This window comes from Carya illinoinensis, chromosome 13 (assembly GCF_018687715.1).
Source record: "Carya illinoinensis cultivar Pawnee chromosome 13, C.illinoinensisPawnee_v1, whole genome shotgun sequence".
Lineage (NCBI taxonomy): Eukaryota > Viridiplantae > Streptophyta > Magnoliopsida > Fagales > Juglandaceae > Carya > Carya illinoinensis.
In genome coordinates, this window is record NC_056764.1 from 8,587,357 (window position 1) to 8,604,101 (window position 16,745).

Below are 16,745 nucleotides of genomic sequence, written 5' to 3' on the forward strand. Positions count from 1 at the left end.
ACCTAGAGCTAATAAAACTTATCACTTAGAAGAGGTGTGTCTTTCTATTCTCCTTTTTCTTGTTCCCCTCGTCTGTTATTTTCTTAATTAATGTTGTTATCTGCTATTTCAGTTCTAGCTGTCATGTACCTTATGATCCTTATCTGCTACAAAAAGTACACAATTTTTAGTTCAATTGTTGAGAGTCCAACAAGCTCTCACTTGGTGTTATTTTGGTGGTCAGCCTCAAGCTGTCAGCTTAATCTAATTACCAGTCCATGAACAACCAGAGCCTGACAAGTAACTTGCCCTACTAGCCGATATATGTTAGTTTACATGGCTTAATAAGAACAAGAAAACAAGAAGAGATAGAAAACTTGTTAGAGATTGATGAGCCTATTTTGGTTTGGTACTGCACCATTTCCAGTTAGATCAATAGTTAAAAAGTAATACAATTAATCGATTTAAAAATGGATCTCCTTCATATCCAATGACTTGTGGTCCTGAAGAATGCCCCTACAGGTGAAAGAAGCCCTTTATAATGACTAAACTCACAACGTTCATCTGGACTTTCTGAACTTACATGTGTGCAGCGATATGTATGGAACCATGGCATATACAACTGAATAGCAATTACAATTGAAGATACTGACATTCTTTACAATCAATCCCAGACGATGTATAGAGTTGAATAAAATTATAAAAGCCAATGTACAATGGATTCCAGTAACCCAAATGTGTCGTGTTAACGTGCGACAACAGAGAACCCTCTGACCAAGATAAATCTTCAGCCCTTTCTCACTAAATCTGGTTTTAAGCTCGTGATGTAAAGTGTGAGATATGGAACCTGATGTAGATGCCGATAAATAAAGCCAAAATTTACCTCACTGAAATATACAAAGTGGTAAGGGTGAGCCATGACCAATCTGGAGAATGAGTTCACTGATGCAATTACAGCATCACCGGCTAAAAGCTTGGTCACTAACTTCTTTCACAAAAACAGAAGAATAAGCGGTAGTCATTCTCAATAGCCAGTCTGCAGTGGAAGAAGAGACTCTTGCTTGCCTGCAATAAAAACTTTAAGTTCTATAGGCGCAACAACCAGTTTCAACCACTCTTGTAGCTCTATGCCTTCGACTTTCTCTTTCTCTGAACAAGAAACACTATCAGAACATCATGGCCAACTGTAGGCACACTTACTATGATATAACTAACACTGATTTAAAATCACAATCTGCATATTACCCCGTTGACTAATGAGACAGTCCCAAGACTAAAAAGAAGTGGCCAATAAGTTCAGGGTAACCTGAACAACAATCTTATTTTCACCGGTCCCCAGACTCAAAAGAAGTGGCCACGCACTTAGTATATCATGAACACAGGTCTTAATCTTATTTTCACCAATCAAATTACTGCAAATACATGGTAGAGAGCTTTCAACAAGTTTCCAAGACTCCTTACTGTGATTTCTTAGACTTTGAGCTAATCTAAGGCGTTGTTTAGGTAATTAGTTTCAATTCGGGATAAATCAGGTATCATATATGGTTCCTTTTCATAAAAAAATATATGGTTCCTAAATTCCTTGATTTTGGTGATAGGTTCTTGACAAGTTTTTATTAGACTTTAGCATGATAGCGTCTATGAAAAGTTCCACAGTAACAAACAAAATTGAAGTTTAATCTATTTATTTTTATTTGTGAGTTTTAACTTAATTAATAGAGAACCCCTAGGGGTTGGGGCAAGTGGTAAAAGCCTTGGGCTTGGGGGTATGCTCCCCTAAGGTCTAAGATTCAAATCCCCTTAGGTGCAAACAATCTCTAGGGACCATCGGACTGAGAGATTTTCTTATTGGATTACCCGAGGTATACTTGCAGAAAACTCCTTGCCGAGGGCCTGTGCACCCTCGGGATTAGTCGGGACATTCTTCCTAGACACCCGGTGCCAATTAAAAAAAAAAAAAAAAACTTAATTAATAGAGATTTGAGTGTTTTTCTCTTGATCAAGGACCCTATGATTCCTTCCTCTGTACCTCTTGAACTCTCCTCATGAATCTACTTTTCCCCATCTCTCTTCAATTATCTGCTATGTTATGTTCTTTGATAAATCTATAAACTAGTTCAGTTTATTTACTTTCTAAGCCGGCTTTCATAATCAGGAAAACCTTCTCACCACGTTTTCTCTGCGAGACAGACCCAGAATTTAAAATTCTTAACGCCATGTGAATGCTAGCAACTTGTGTGGTAGTGCAGAAAATATTACCAAGGAAGCAGTAAACAGTACAGACAATTGAGATACATGCTTATATGCATACATATACACATACACACAGACCCCTATATATATAAATATCCACACATGCACACGCACGCATAGGAGTGGGTGAGTATCACCTTCCAGATAGGCACCAAGGCCCTCTAAAACGGTAGGATTAGCACGCACAACTGAAAGTGCTATGTCCAAAGCAGATTGCAACAATGCTTTCACCTCTCTTTGAACAAGATCGACAAGTTGCCCCTGTTAATGGTCATTCTATATCAGTATTTACAGTAAATACTAATTATAAAAAAGTAACAAAGTCAAAATCACAGGACCTGATCCCTTCCCCAAGAAACAGCTCCCCCAGACTCATCAATTCCACCACCAGAAAGTGTGGCTATAGAAACAGGGCCTATGGTCTCATTAAGGCCATATTCAGCTACTGCCTTGTATGCCATATCAGTTGCTCGCCGTATATCATCAAGGGCACCAGTTGACACACGACCTGAATAAACCACTTCTTCAGCTGCACGTCCTCCAAGAAGAGTAACCAAACGGCCTCGTAACTCATCAATGAACAACAAATATCTATCTTCATTTGTTGGAGGCGTATAAGTAAAGCCTAGTGCTCCTCCTGACCTTGGCAATATGCTTAACTTCTGATAAAGAAAGAACATTTAGCAATGACCATATGCTAGATTCTGCAGATTCACAATTTCTTCCCAAACATTTCTAGAAATTTTTCTTCATTTTCTACCTTATAAGTAACTTTTGTCTAGTACATAACAAAAAGGCTAAAAGACATTTATTTATAAACAAAAAGTAAAAGGTCCTTTATTAGTTTCACTAATAGAATGTGTAGTGGTCCTAATATCTCCTACTATTTCAAGTTTGCCAAACTTAACACTCCATCTCAAAACAAAAAATATATAATTTTCAAATGATTGATCTTGTGAAACAATTCCCCATTCAAATGAGATTTCCTTACACCAAACTATGTTCCAGCCCAAAGATTACAGAAGCAAACATGCACAACAAAGAGAAGCATTCTAGAAAAAGATGATCCATCAACACGTTCTATTTTTCAGACCCTATCATATATTTTTAATGCAAACGTATAAAGTATGGAATGAGGATAATTAATTATTGGGATAGTTTTAACAACAGGTATTTCTACTAGGTAGCGAGCTATCATTTGTAGGGTTCCAGCAACTCTAGCACTGCCCTTCTGTTTGCGATACCATATTTCAAGGAGCCAGTGTTCAGTATTTTCCAATTCCATAACAAGAGGAAACAGGAAGAAGTATGAACTAAAAACATTCCAGTAAACAATTCCAATGATTTACCTCAACACGTGGTTGTCCAGGAAGAAGACTTGCAACAGCAGTGCTTACCACTGCATGACCAGCTTCATGTCGTGCAACTACTGCTTTCTCCATTCCTTGCAACTTAGCTGTCTTCTTCTCTATGCCCTAAAACAAGTAATTACATTTGTTTTCTCCATTAGTTAATCTAGGTATAAGTTTACTTACATACCGAGAATTTTACAATGCACTGAACATTTTCTGTCAAGAAGGGGAAGGGGCAAAGCCTCTACTACCAGGACAATGAAATCAAGAGTGCAATACAAAATGCACTCAACTAAAATATCTAAATAAGGACATTCTCAAGGGAAGGAAGGAGAAAGCACAAGTATATGTAGGGGTGTAAGGAGTTCGGTCTGGACCAGAAAACTGACCAGACCAAACCACTCTGTTCGAACCAAACTCCAGACCAGTTGGTCTCGGTCCCATAAATTGTGGACCGAAAATATTTGGTCTGGTCCCAGGATCTATAAATTTTGGACTAGATGGGACCGAACTCCTATATATATTTTTAAAATATTTTTAATAATTTAATATATTATTTTTATATAGTAATGATATGAGTTAATGATGTAATTTCCATCTAATTTATTATCATTGACCATATAAAATATATTTTTTAATGAGTTACATAATCCACATTAATAATTTACTTAATTTTAATTTCGTAATTTAAACAATTTTTTTTATTAATTTATTTGAAAAAAAATAAAAAAATAATTGGACTGGACCGACTGGATCGATAGCTACGGTCCGGTCTGGTCCCTATGAATGTTTGGTCCGGTCCAGGCAAAATGATGGACCAAAAATTTCGATCCATCACCCCCCTGAACGGAACGGGACCGGACCAATTTACACCCTTCTTGTATATGTGATTATATAAGAGGAAAAGGAATCGTTAGAAGGTATAAACCCAAGAAAACAGATCAAGAAAAGCACTAATGTAAGGACCCAATTTGGAACTAGGAGGAGAGAGAATCACCAATTCAGGTGTGTCATCAAGTCATAAGTCAGCAAACTACAATCTACATAACTATTTTGCTTAAGAAGAAAAAAATGATTGTGATTGAAACATAAGCATACCAAAGAAAGAACTCTCTATCTATCTTTCTAGCAGACAGACAGAGACAAAGACCTAAATACTTACAGCTATTGATCTTTCCACTGCATGAATGAAATCAATTTTCTCCACAACAAGTTTCTTTTGTCTTCCAGCCAACAAAGCAGCTTCATTTACTAAGTTAGCAAGATCAGCCCTGAACAAAAGTTTAAACAAAGAATCAAAGATTCAATCCAATGGATTCCACGAAAAGGATTTTGTAAAGAAGCAGCAGCTTCTAGATGGATTGGAGAAAGGAGGCAAGTACCCAGTGAAACCAGTAGTCATAGAGGCAATGTCACCAAGGTCAACATTCGCAAGAGGAAGCTCTTTATTGGAAACATGTACTTTTAAAATGGCTTCTCTTCCACACCTGTCAGGCGGTTCGACCTATAAACAAAGATGAAGTAACCATGCGAGTATTATTGATGAATAACCGCTAAGGAGCACATGTTTTGTCAGAATTCAACATTTGGATTTTGGACAGATAAGAGAACAAGAATACAAACCATAACCACTCGGTCAAATCTCCCTGGTCGACGAAGTGCAGGGTCTAATATATCTGATCGATTAGTTGCCCCAAGAACGATCACAGCTGAGTTACTATCAAACCCATCCATCTCCTGAAATATAATTAAACACACTGATTGACATCAGTGACTAAGATAAAATGTTCAAGAAACTGGATAACCATGTCTCGGTAAGCTTACAGTGAGCAGCTGATTCAAGGTCTGTTCTCGCTCATCATTGCTAACGAGTCGATATTTTCCATCACGGCTTTTTGCTACGGCATCAATCTACACAAAATAAAATGTAACCTAAAATGTATTGACACCTTCGAAGATTGAACATAAATTATCCAACAAAATAAGAGATTCCTAGAATCTTGCCTCGTCAATAAAGATTATTGATGGTGCCTCCTTCTTTGCCCGTGCAAATAGATCTCTCACACGGGAGGCACCCATGCCAACATACAACTCTACAAACTCACTGGCAGAACAACTAATAAACGGCACTTCAGCTTCTCCAGCCACAGCCTTTGCCAGAAGAGTCTTACCTGTCCCAGGAAGACCAACCTGTAAGATAAAAAGTGCCACATTTACTAATTAGACGTCAAACTTATATCACAGGTAACAATGGTGGCTCTGCTAGATATCTTGCACCATATCAATAAATAATGTACCAACATGGAATGGCATGCATACACTCGATGGAAAGCATTCAAGAGTTCAGCAAAGGAAAAACTCAAGTCTAAAGAGATTTACACCGTCTGGTGCAAATCATGAAAAATGTCAACCAGAAAGTTTTGTAGATTGGACAGCGGGAAACAATAACTAACTTCTGGTACAGGACATCTTTACAAAGAGAATTAGAATGGTTGGCCTCACCCAAGCAGTAATCAAAACTTTCTATTGACATCATAACTTTATATTTGTAGGTTCATAATGAGGCCCACATTCATTCTTAGTCTCTGGAAAACTTACCAAGAGAACACCTCTAGGAGGACGAGCACCAAGTCGTATATACCTATCAGGATTCCGAAGAAATTCCTGGCAAACAAAGATCACAATAAAAAATTACTTTCTTTATTAAAAAGTCCAAAAGATACAAGAAATTACTGGCAAACAAGAAATTTATCCAACTATAAATAGAAAAAGATACAAGAAAGTCATGAATATACCCCCTTAAATGCCCAGGAAGATATTGAAAAAATTACTGAATGAGAAGGAAGCATCTAGGACTCCATATATATTTTGAAATTTTTTTAATGATAATCTGAGTAGTCTCTAGCATACCACGATCTCTTCTAGCTCCTCCTTAGCCTCATCAACACCAGCAACATCAGCAAATGTGATTATTTCACCTTGCTCAGATGCTTTTGCACCACTAGATCCCCCAGATTTGCGATTCCTAATCTGGCCAGCTGTATGCTGCATACATGCAAATATTCACCACATTAGTTTTAACTATCAGAGGTATGAGAAAAAGGAGCATGTGGTTCATACCTGGGAAAAGCTTCCAGGAAACCGGTGGAGAAGCCCAGCAAGTACAGCAACGTAAAACAAAGCTATCTACAAAAGAAAATTCAAAGCCAAGATATCGAACTTAGAGCTCACAAGAAACAAACTACAATAAAAAATGCAGTTACAGAAGCGAGGTTTTATATTGTATTTTTTACTTAGGTTCTTTTTTTCTCAAGTATTTTTTTTTTTACTTCAGTTCTGAATTCAGCCTTGTAGAATTTAATCTCCTAACAAAATAGTAAAGTATTATCTTTAGTTTCTTTATGCAGGCACACATATTATGTATTTGCAAAACTTAAATTCAATGATTCATTGTAAAGTAACTTCTTGAAGTATGGCATATTTGTGATTCTGAATAAACTACAATAACAGTTGAGCTACAAAATAAACATTGGGAAGGTTGCCCCATTTTTTCTTAAGTTTGCAATTTTTCTTGAAAAATAAAGTATTTTCCAAGCATTAGAAAGACTAGTATTATGTGAATCATAATAGACAACCGCTGGTTGACGTACCAACAATATAGATACCGTATCAGTCGTGAACATTATGCTAGCAAACTTGTGATTGCAGAAAAGAACTCGTCATTCTTCGCTACCAGCAAAGAGATTTAGCTGATACTTAGGTAATTGTCTACATGCCAGTGGAGGAAAAGTGGCGAACTTTTAGGCTATTCTTGCATGTTATGTTTGTTAACACAGGTTCTGATGTGGGATGAAACCTAATATACGATTCTACACTTAGGGATGATCTCCAATGCATTCAACAGCGTAGGTAAACAAAAAATGCGATATAGAACGAAACGCCACAACAGGAAAAGTAGAAGGAAAAAAAAAACACTTACCAATGCAGAGTTCAAGAATCCACCCGACCGCCTATCAGGCGACCCAAACTCCACAGCATTCTCGAGCATCTTCTCGTATGGAGCTTTTATATCGCTAGGCCGAGTGGTTGTGTAAACGATCCTCTTCGTTGGCGCCACACTCCTGAGCAAAGACTCGGACTCGAGCAACTTACTACTCGCTCCCCCAACTTCAGTTTCCTGACTCCCCGGCTCAGACTTCAACTTAAACATGATATGAACCCCATCAACCTCAACCTTCTGCACCTGGTCGTTATTTATCTTACTCAGAAACTCACTATACGGCACGCTTATGAAAGTGGTCGGAGACCTCAGCTCCGAACCCGGTAGCGGAATCCCGGGTCGGAGCAGCCGCATAACGAAAATTACAATCCCCAATTGCAGAAGCACAACTCCAATCTCCTGAGCCTGAACTATGGGCTGCCACTGCCATTTTTTCCCATTTGGCCACCACCAGTTCCCTTTCCCTTGCTTTTCTTTCCGCCGATTCGGCGTCGAAGAACCCGAATTTGGGGGATTCTGGCTCCCCTCGCCCTCACTCGCTCCGCTCGAACCAGTAGTCGAATCGCCGTCCTGACTACTTGCTCGAATCCGATTATTTCTGAACCCGCAGTCTCTCGTAAAACCTCCCCAAAGACTGAACCTCTCCAAATTATCTGAAACACAAGCATCTTGTCCGTACAGGTTGGTCGACGGGAAAGGTAAAGAGCTTGGGATATAACGGTTTGCGTTCTGGTGAAAAACCCTAGATTGACCGCGAAAGAAGCGCAATCCATAACAGTGATGAAGCTTCCGATACGAATTCAAATGGATATTTTGGTGAAGTATAGGACATAGAGAATCCACCGATGACATTCCGAAACCCTAAAAACCAAAATTAATATGAAAATTAAAATATAAATAATATATATCTAAACAAATTCTATCTTTATATATCCTTGTGTGTATATGCACCATGCAGGCCTGTGCTCGAGAGGAAGAGATATTTTACACTACCAATGGGGCTAGGCCAAGGTCTGAGACCTGACACACACAGGGAGACAGACGGATTGAACCTGAATTGCGGCCCGTACGATTACGTTGAATCTTCAGATCTTGACCGTCGTCTGTTAGGGGAATTGTCTATGACGCTGACCACATGGGTTTAATGCTCTAAGGTCGAGTTTATCCGACACGTCTGGAAAACAGCTTAGCTTAGCTGCGGACCGCAGGTGATTCCGTGGTAGATGCGCAAATCAGGAAGCGCCCTTCGGCGCAAACTGAGGACCACATGCTGATGCTTCCGAAGTTTTAGGCCACGGACTCAGCTGATGCTAGGTGGGCTCAAGATATTTTTGATCTATTGGGCTTCCTTCGTGAATTTGCTGGGCTTGAGTTGTGACTTTGAGGAATGCAAATGAATAGATAATTAAATAAAAAATAATATTACATATAATCAGTTTTATATATATTTTATTGATATGATTAATTATATATATTTTTTTAATATACAACTAATTATATCAGTAAAATATATAAAAGAGTACGTAAAAATAATTATATATAAAATTTTTATTAAGTAAATGAAAAAAATACTTTTCCATCTCAAGGCTCATTATGAAATAATATAAAATAATTCTATATATAATCTTAAAATATGGAAATTCTGCGTATTCTTTTTATAAAAAAAAATTAGGTTTACTTTTTTTAATGTATGTTCTAAATTTATCGTTTTTAAAATATCTATAAATATATATATATATATATATATATATATAAGTTTTGTACGTTAAAACTGCAAATATCCTCATTTCTCAACAATAAATATGTGTGGTGGTAAACGTCGATTACTGAAAACCACAAGATAATGTGATGTGAGACCGTATGAAAACTACACGTTTTTTTGTACATAATGTAACAACCACCGGGTCCTTGCCATACCTGTTTTCTATTTTGTCCCTGTTATCCCACCAACATAGGAAGATAAATAGAATGTCAAACTACTGAATTCTAGGATCTCCAACAGCCATTAGCCAAACATTAATTTTCTAAAAATGACAGACCAATCCCAGAGCTATGGGGAACAAGGCTAAGCTTTTTACTGCCAAACATTTTCGTGGAAAGCTAACCTCTCTTCTCCATCTGTTTCTGTTCATTTGTTTCCCACACTTCTTTTAGTTTTCTATGAAAAAACTAATCCCCAACTCTAAATTGGTTTTCAAAAACTACTTTATTTTTATTTTTAATTGTGCAGACAGACTTTTAGGGTGCTCTTCCAAATGTGGGTATTTTTGTTCATCAGTTTCTAGAGGTGGGTCGTGAACTATATATATTTAAATTGGTTGGAATCTATCCTTTTACATTGTCGTAAGAAGTAGATATGGGTATTGATGTAAAGGGTGTTGAAGCTTGGATTTGTAGAATCCTTGAGTTTTCCATCAATATCAGCTATAGATTTATACAGAATCATCCATTTGTATTTTCGGTTTCTGTGTCCTTCTTCCTTGTATACATATTTCTTCCTTTCATCCTCAACTTCTTGGCCTACACTTCCCCATTTATATTTTGTATTGCTATTCTTCTTAGAATCTTCTGGAGTTCGGAGCAGTCCTACATCCGTTGTGTCAAAGGAGATGGAAGAAGGAAAAATGGGATGTTACACAAGAATTCTGGGTCTGTTGAATATGATATTGCTTTCAACAGAAATGATTGCTCTTACTTACGAAGGGGAACAAGTAGGCGAAGAAAGAACAGAGAAATGGATGAACAAACTGGTAAGAACGAAGAAGAAAGTTACTCTTCTAAACATGGAGCTTCTACTGATGACTCGGCAGCTGAAGATATTCGAATTCTTGATAAACATCTCCCATTCTTATCTTCCGAAGATTTAGAGTCCCAAATCAAGTCAAGTGATGGCACACCACAAGCTTGTCAATTTGATGTTGGTGGTACTAGGATAGAGGCTTCCAACATGGAAGAAGCAGACGATGATGATGAAGAGGAGACACAGGATAATAGGAATAGTGCTGTGAAATGGACAGAGGATGATCAGAAAAATCTTATGGATTTGGGTTTTTCAGAGATAGAAAGGAACAGGAGGCTGGAAAGTCTAATTGCAAAAAGAAGAGCGAGAAAGTTATTTAGCATGCAGGTTGAAAGGGGATGGGGTGGCATGCGCGGTGTTCCTTCTAGTCAAATTTCTCCAATTTTTCTTGCAAGAAACAACACTATTGATCTAAGCGTTCTAGATGAAACTGAAGGCTTAGAATTTCCTGATACAGCTCCTTCTATTTTGTTTCCAAAACAGAACCCATTCGACCTTCCCTATGACCCACTTGAGGAAAAGCCTAATCTCCGTGGAGATAGTTTTCATCAAGAATTCATGGCAGCTCATAAGGAAACGCTATTCTGCAGGCATGAAAGCTTCAGTTTAGGACCCTCTTTCCCATTGGAATCCAAGCAAGAACGTCGTGGCAAAAACTTTAACCCTTTTTATGTTGCAGAGAAGAAAGGGGTGTTGGAGGGATCGGGATACTACAAATTCTATAGGCAGACAAGTAATGCCATTTTGAGATCTTCGTTACTTAAAATGCTTTCTTTCTTCTTCCTTGATTAGGAAGCTTCTGTGACTTCTGCCTCTAAATCTATTCTTTCCTTGCAGGAACTGGAGACCATGATCAGCGAATGGAACAATTATTATTACATAAAGAAGATATTCATGGCAACCCTGATCTTGTTGAAACTGGAGCAGAAGCTCCCAATCAGATAATAAACTCAGTGGAAATCACGCATGAAGAGGATAAAAATACCAAAAATGACCCGAATGACATCAAAGGAGAGGAGGAAATGGAAAGATCTCACGGCATGGAGTCGTTAAGCAGCAGTGATGAGTCAAACTCATTATCTTCATCTGAAGAAAATGAACAGAACTTCAATGCTTATGTAGCTGGGGTTTTAGAAGATGTGGAATCAAATCCTGCTCAAAAATCTACAAGTTGTCTACTGGTTGAGCCTGAAAATGACCCATTTGATTGTAGCCTATCAGCAAATGAAATGAACAGAAGGGGTGACCAGCGTTTTTTTGCTGGTCAGTGCTCTTATCATACTTCAAACTGCTCCATAGCTTCCGATTTGCAAGTGGAGGTCTCAGAAGTTGGTTCACCTCCACTAACAGTAGATGGCTCCAATTCAGCCACAGATGGAGAATCATTGACATATGATGAGGAAAGTGAAAAGGAAAACACTTTTGGCAGTGAAGAAATGTGGGGAGCCTCGTCTCGGCGATCTGGAATAGAGGAAAATGAAGAAGTATCAAGAGGAACACATGAAGTCAGCCAGGGGGATATTGTAGGATTAGAATTGTCCCGAGCCAACGAGACTTCCGAGGATGTTGTTGCGTCACCTATAAATCCACTAAAGGTAGATGATCAAGAATCAACTGATGTGAGTTCATTGTCATCCTCAACAATAGACATATCTGGAGACAGTCAAGCTTGGTCAATAAACATTGACCCCAAAATCCATGATGATGTCAAACAAGTAGTTGAAAGAGTTTTGGAACCCAAATCCCAGTTTTCTGATTATTCAGATCCGTCTTCATTTGGAAATCTGAAACAAACAATGCCATTGGAGTTGGTGCCTCATTCATACGAAGTTTATTCTGAAAAACCAGAGGTCAGTGATTTTTATGATATTATAGATGTTCTTATATATTTGTAACAGCACACAAATTCAAATCTGAAGATGTTCAAATGGAATCATTTGAAAATCAAAGCTTATGTTATGGTTAATTAACAAATAACTTTCAATAAATTTGTTTTGTGAGTATTATTACCTCTTTTTAGGACCTACACTAATAAAATATTCAATTTAAGAAGTAAAAACAAGAATAGTTAGCTTTTATACTCACCCTTTGGTCTCATGAAGATTGATCAGGACTTATCATACCCTCACAAGACGAATGTTGTCTATGATGTTAATCACACAATAGACCCCGCAATATCCAACATGGAAGAATTGAAGATGAATGAAGACACAGATGATGGATGGCAGCTACTGAACAAGCAAGAGATTGAAAAGCCTACTGAGTATCAAGCCATATCTGACTCTGAGAAACCAACTGAGGAGAACTCAAAGCCTAATGATGATGTTGGAGGAAATCAAGTAAAGCTAACTGAAAATGAGAGCATCATGGGCATGCCAAAGCCAATTGAGGCCAAAGAATACTTTAAATTGCCTCAAGAGAGTGGAGGTGAACGAAGTATTGTAGAAAGTGGAGCTTGTAGGGTAAACCAAAATTCCGATGATCCTATTGCATCAACTGCACAACAAGATCTGGTGATTGAAGAGGTCACTATCAACTCAAGGCCATCATTGTCTCCAAAGTCCATATCAATTCAAACTTCTAGAGTATACCAGACTTATGATGATCATAATGCATCAGCTGAGCAGCAAGAGCTGGCGATTCAAGACGTCCTGATCAACTCTTCATCCTCATCTCCAAAGTCCATGTCCATAGAAACTATCCCAATCGATCAATCCTCATCATCAAATGCAAATCAAATGATACACCTAGATATTTTACAATCTCATTTGGAGGACACAGCAAAAACTAGTACACTGGATGAACAACCACCTCTGAATTTAGCTCCAGAAAACTTGGAATCAATTCAAGAGAGTGGAGATGAACAAAGTGTCTTACCAAGAGGAGCTTTTGGGGTGAACCAGAATGATGATGATCCCAAGGCACCAACTGAGCAGCAAGAGTTAGCAACTGAAGATGTTCTGATAAACTCTTCATCCTCATCTCCAAAGTCCTTGTTCACAGCAAACATCTCAATCGATCAAGCCTCATCATCAAATGCAAATCAAAGGATATACCTAGATATTTTACAATATCATTTGGAGGACACAGCAAAAACTAGTACACTGGATGAACAACCACATCTGAGTTTAGGTCCAGAAAACTTGGAATCAGTTCAAGAGAATGGAGATGAACAACGTGCCTTACCTAGAGGAGCTTTTAGGGTGGACCAGAATTATGATGATCCCAATGCATCAACAGAGCAGCAAGAGTCCTCAATCGAAGACGTCCATATAAACTCTTCATCCTTATCTCCAAAGTCTGTATTGACAGGAAAGACCCCCATGGGTCAAGCCTCATCAAACTCAAATCCAAAGATACATGGAGATATTTTACAATCTCAGTTGGAGAACACTGAAAGAGCCAGGACACTGGATGAACAACCACCTTTGAATTTAGCTCCAGAAAACTTGAAATCAATTCAAGAGAATGGAGATGTCATAGCAAGTGGAGCTTCTGTGATATACCATAATTCTGATGACCCAAATGCATCAGTTGCACGGAAAGAGTGGGTGATTGAAGAGGTCATTAGCAACTCAAGTTCCTCATCATCTCCAAATTCCATATTAGCAGAAAATATCCAAATTGGTCACGCCTCATCATATCCAAATCAAAACATACCCATGGATATCTTACAATCTCTTTTGGAGGACATTACAAATACTAATTCATCGGATAAACAACAAACTTCGAATTTAACTCCAACTGGACCTCAAAATGCAAAATATGCTGTGGAGGATTCAAGTACTTACCCATCTAATAATCGTGGTTCTGAAAATTTGCTGGTTAGTGATTCTATTACAATAATGAATACTTTTGTGCATACATTAGATCAAGAAAGAACATCATAGTTGAGCCTATGAAGCCTAGTCTTATTTGTAACTACGAAATGGGAAGAGTATATTTATATTGAATGTTGCTTCAATTATTTTTTTAATATTATATGTGTGTATTTGTTTTACTTCTTAGGATTAGTATTAATTTGCTCGCTCTCTGTTTCTCACACACACAAACACACACACACCAACCAAAAAATGCATATCAATGTTGCCGTATAGCGTGTCCATTTTTGTTGCTTTCATAACTAGAAATATCAGGATATACAAAGATGCTACAATGTGAAAAATGAAATAGTCTTACCAATATATTTAGTTCATACTAAACAGGAACCATGCAATCCTCCAGAGAAGTCAACTGAAGAAACAAGCACTGTTGACAACTTGAATGAACCCAAGCCTGATGACAAGGATGGAAACGAAAATTCACAATCTTATCAAGCCATCAAAGATGGATCAGAAACATGGATAAGTAACACAGCTAGCACTGGCCTATCAAAACCAATAGAAGACAACAATAACATACTTGGGACAATGGTACGAAAAGGACACTTTCATCTTTCCTGAATTATTTTTACAAGTTTCGATAGTTAGTTCCCTAAAGTCCCCCCCCCCCCCCCCCCCCCCCCCCCTCTCTCTCTCTTTTTGGATATGCATCATCTAGTTTTATTCAATTACCATTGGATTTTATCTCTACTTATATTGCTTTAATGAACGATATAATATTTCACATGATTTTGCATCCAACTCCAACAAATAATTATTGGGTATATCTTTAAACATGTAGAAAGAAAGAGGAAAAGTAATTAATCCAAGGAGTAGTAGAAAAGAAACAGATGATTTGTCTAAGATGGGTTTCATTTATAACATCGAACAGGAACCAGGGAAGTTTATTGCAGAAGCCAGCACTATTTACAAAGTCAATGACCCAATAGTCAGTGAGAAGGGAGACAACGAGAAACAGAATGCGACACCAATAAAATCATGGGAGGAGATCGACGATTCAAGAACCGAAGAAGAAACAGAAGATTCAAGAAAACTACATGAACATGACACCATAATTCACCTGCCAAAGTCTGGTGATACTACATGTAATTGGGAAGAATCTCAAAAGTTGACAGAATGTGAAGCGGTAGATCCATCGAAACTTGCTGGTGAAAAGGAAAATCCGGACGTCCATGCAATTATTGTAGAAGAGGTTAGTATTTTGCATTTTATATCATCTGACTTTAAACAAGAAAGAGATAAAAGGAAAAAAATTAGGAGAAGATGCGAAAAAAATAAAGAAAAAACATATATCCCAACTGAACTATCCCTACACCAAACAATAGACTAAAGAGGAAAAACTAATGAACTCAATATGGCAAAGCTAATTCAATAGATGTTATGGCATTAGAATGATCTTTAAGAATTAAGTTTCATAATAACAATTGTTTTCAATGATCATCGATTACCGCAAAATCATGCATTTTCATTACTTTGCAATACTGCAAAATGAAAATGAAAAAAGTCAAAGAAGGCACCATACTTACATTCGACACCTTTGTCTTTGACATTAAACAGGACCCGTCTAATCCTGATCTTCCAATTAAGTCTATCTCAGAAAGTTGATTGACCATATATAAATGTCACTGATCGGCCAAACAAAGTTGAGGGCCATGATAGATCAGACGCAGTGGAGGAGTTCAAAGGTGAATCTGAAGACTTGGTTAGAGAGGATACATACATATTTGGGAAGATGAATTGGCCAGCTTAAGACCACTGAGTCGTTGACAAAATGAAACAACATCCAAAGAGGTGGTTACCAACCCAGAGGCAAATGATGGCCATGCAGAGAGAGGCCACCAAAAGTGTTGAAGCCAACTTTCATATATATATATATATATATATATAGAGAGAGAGAGAGAGAGAGAGAGAGAGAGAGAGAGAGAGAGAGAGAGAGAGAGAGAGAGAGAGGAAGGTAGGGTAAGAGATCATGCTGGTTTTATGAACCAGTTTATAGAAGTGAAGCTGAAATGCCTCACATTTTTTTGTTGAGCTGCATTATCCTCATGCCAATTTGAAAGAGGCTGGCTTTGAGCTGAGCTGTAGATAAACTAATCTAGTTCATGTGTTGGAAGGTAAGTTGCTAATTTAGTACATATCTTAACTACAGCTTACTCTCTGTGCTAATGCCCTTTTAAAATGAAACAACGTCTCTGGTTCTTTGTATAACTATTTCATTAGCCACTGTAGGGTCAGTTGCACTGTTTTGGTTATTAACAAATGCAAGGACCTAGATCAATGAGTTGTTTAATGGAGTGTGAGAGATTCTAATGGAGTGGTGATGTATAATGATTTTTTATTAATTAGACGAACTTCAACATAAAACATGACATTAACAAATTTGCTTGAAATGATAAAATATAAAATAACAATATTATTTATCTGAAGTCAGTCAAACTTGGAAAACAATTTTTTTACAAAGTGCGTCAAAGGTTTTATAT

The 16,745-nt window shown here is 37.7% G+C and overlaps 2 protein-coding genes and 1 long non-coding RNA gene across 7 annotated transcripts; 1 reads left to right on the forward strand and 2 right to left on the reverse strand.

Annotated features, from left to right (window-relative positions):
- Positions 1–442: 442 nt before the first annotated feature.
- On the reverse strand, positions 443–13,491 carry LOC122291520 (ATP-dependent zinc metalloprotease FTSH 9, chloroplastic). 5 transcript variants are annotated; one of them, XM_043099268.1, is made up of 14 exons: positions 13,262–13,491; positions 7,564–8,445; positions 6,705–6,770; positions 6,495–6,629; positions 6,183–6,248; positions 5,589–5,774; positions 5,409–5,495; positions 5,208–5,321; positions 4,967–5,088; positions 4,747–4,855; positions 3,582–3,707; positions 2,571–2,894; positions 2,370–2,493; positions 443–1,044 (listed from the first exon to the last, which is right to left on the reverse strand). In XM_043099268.1, exons 1-14 carry the CDS (start codon positions 13,364–13,366, stop codon positions 1,004–1,006), a joined length of 2,487 nt encoding a protein of 828 aa, XP_042955202.1. In that variant the 5' UTR covers positions 13,367–13,491; the 3' UTR covers positions 443–1,003. The 5 variants fall into 5 exon arrangements, with proteins under 5 accessions (XP_042955202.1, XP_042955200.1, XP_042955203.1 ...); XM_043099266.1 differs by having other exon boundaries at positions 443–1,128; positions 13,262–13,489; XM_043099269.1 differs by lacking the exon at positions 13,262–13,491 and adding an exon at positions 8,536–8,950 and having other exon boundaries at positions 443–1,128.
- LOC122291519 lies at positions 9,490–16,413 on the forward strand. Its single transcript, XM_043099265.1, has 5 exons — positions 9,490–11,117; positions 11,222–12,234; positions 14,590–14,796; positions 15,137–15,457; positions 15,823–16,413. Exons 1-5 carry the CDS (start codon positions 9,941–9,943, stop codon positions 15,868–15,870), a joined length of 2,766 nt encoding a protein of 921 aa, XP_042955199.1. The 5' UTR covers positions 9,490–9,940; the 3' UTR covers positions 15,871–16,413.
- On the reverse strand, positions 15,002–15,934 carry LOC122291523. The gene is made up of 2 exons (XR_006236664.1): positions 15,792–15,934; positions 15,002–15,410 (listed from the first exon to the last, which is right to left on the reverse strand). It is a non-coding gene; the product is annotated as an uncharacterized LOC122291523 (long non-coding RNA).
- Positions 16,414–16,745: the final 332 nt, after the last annotated feature.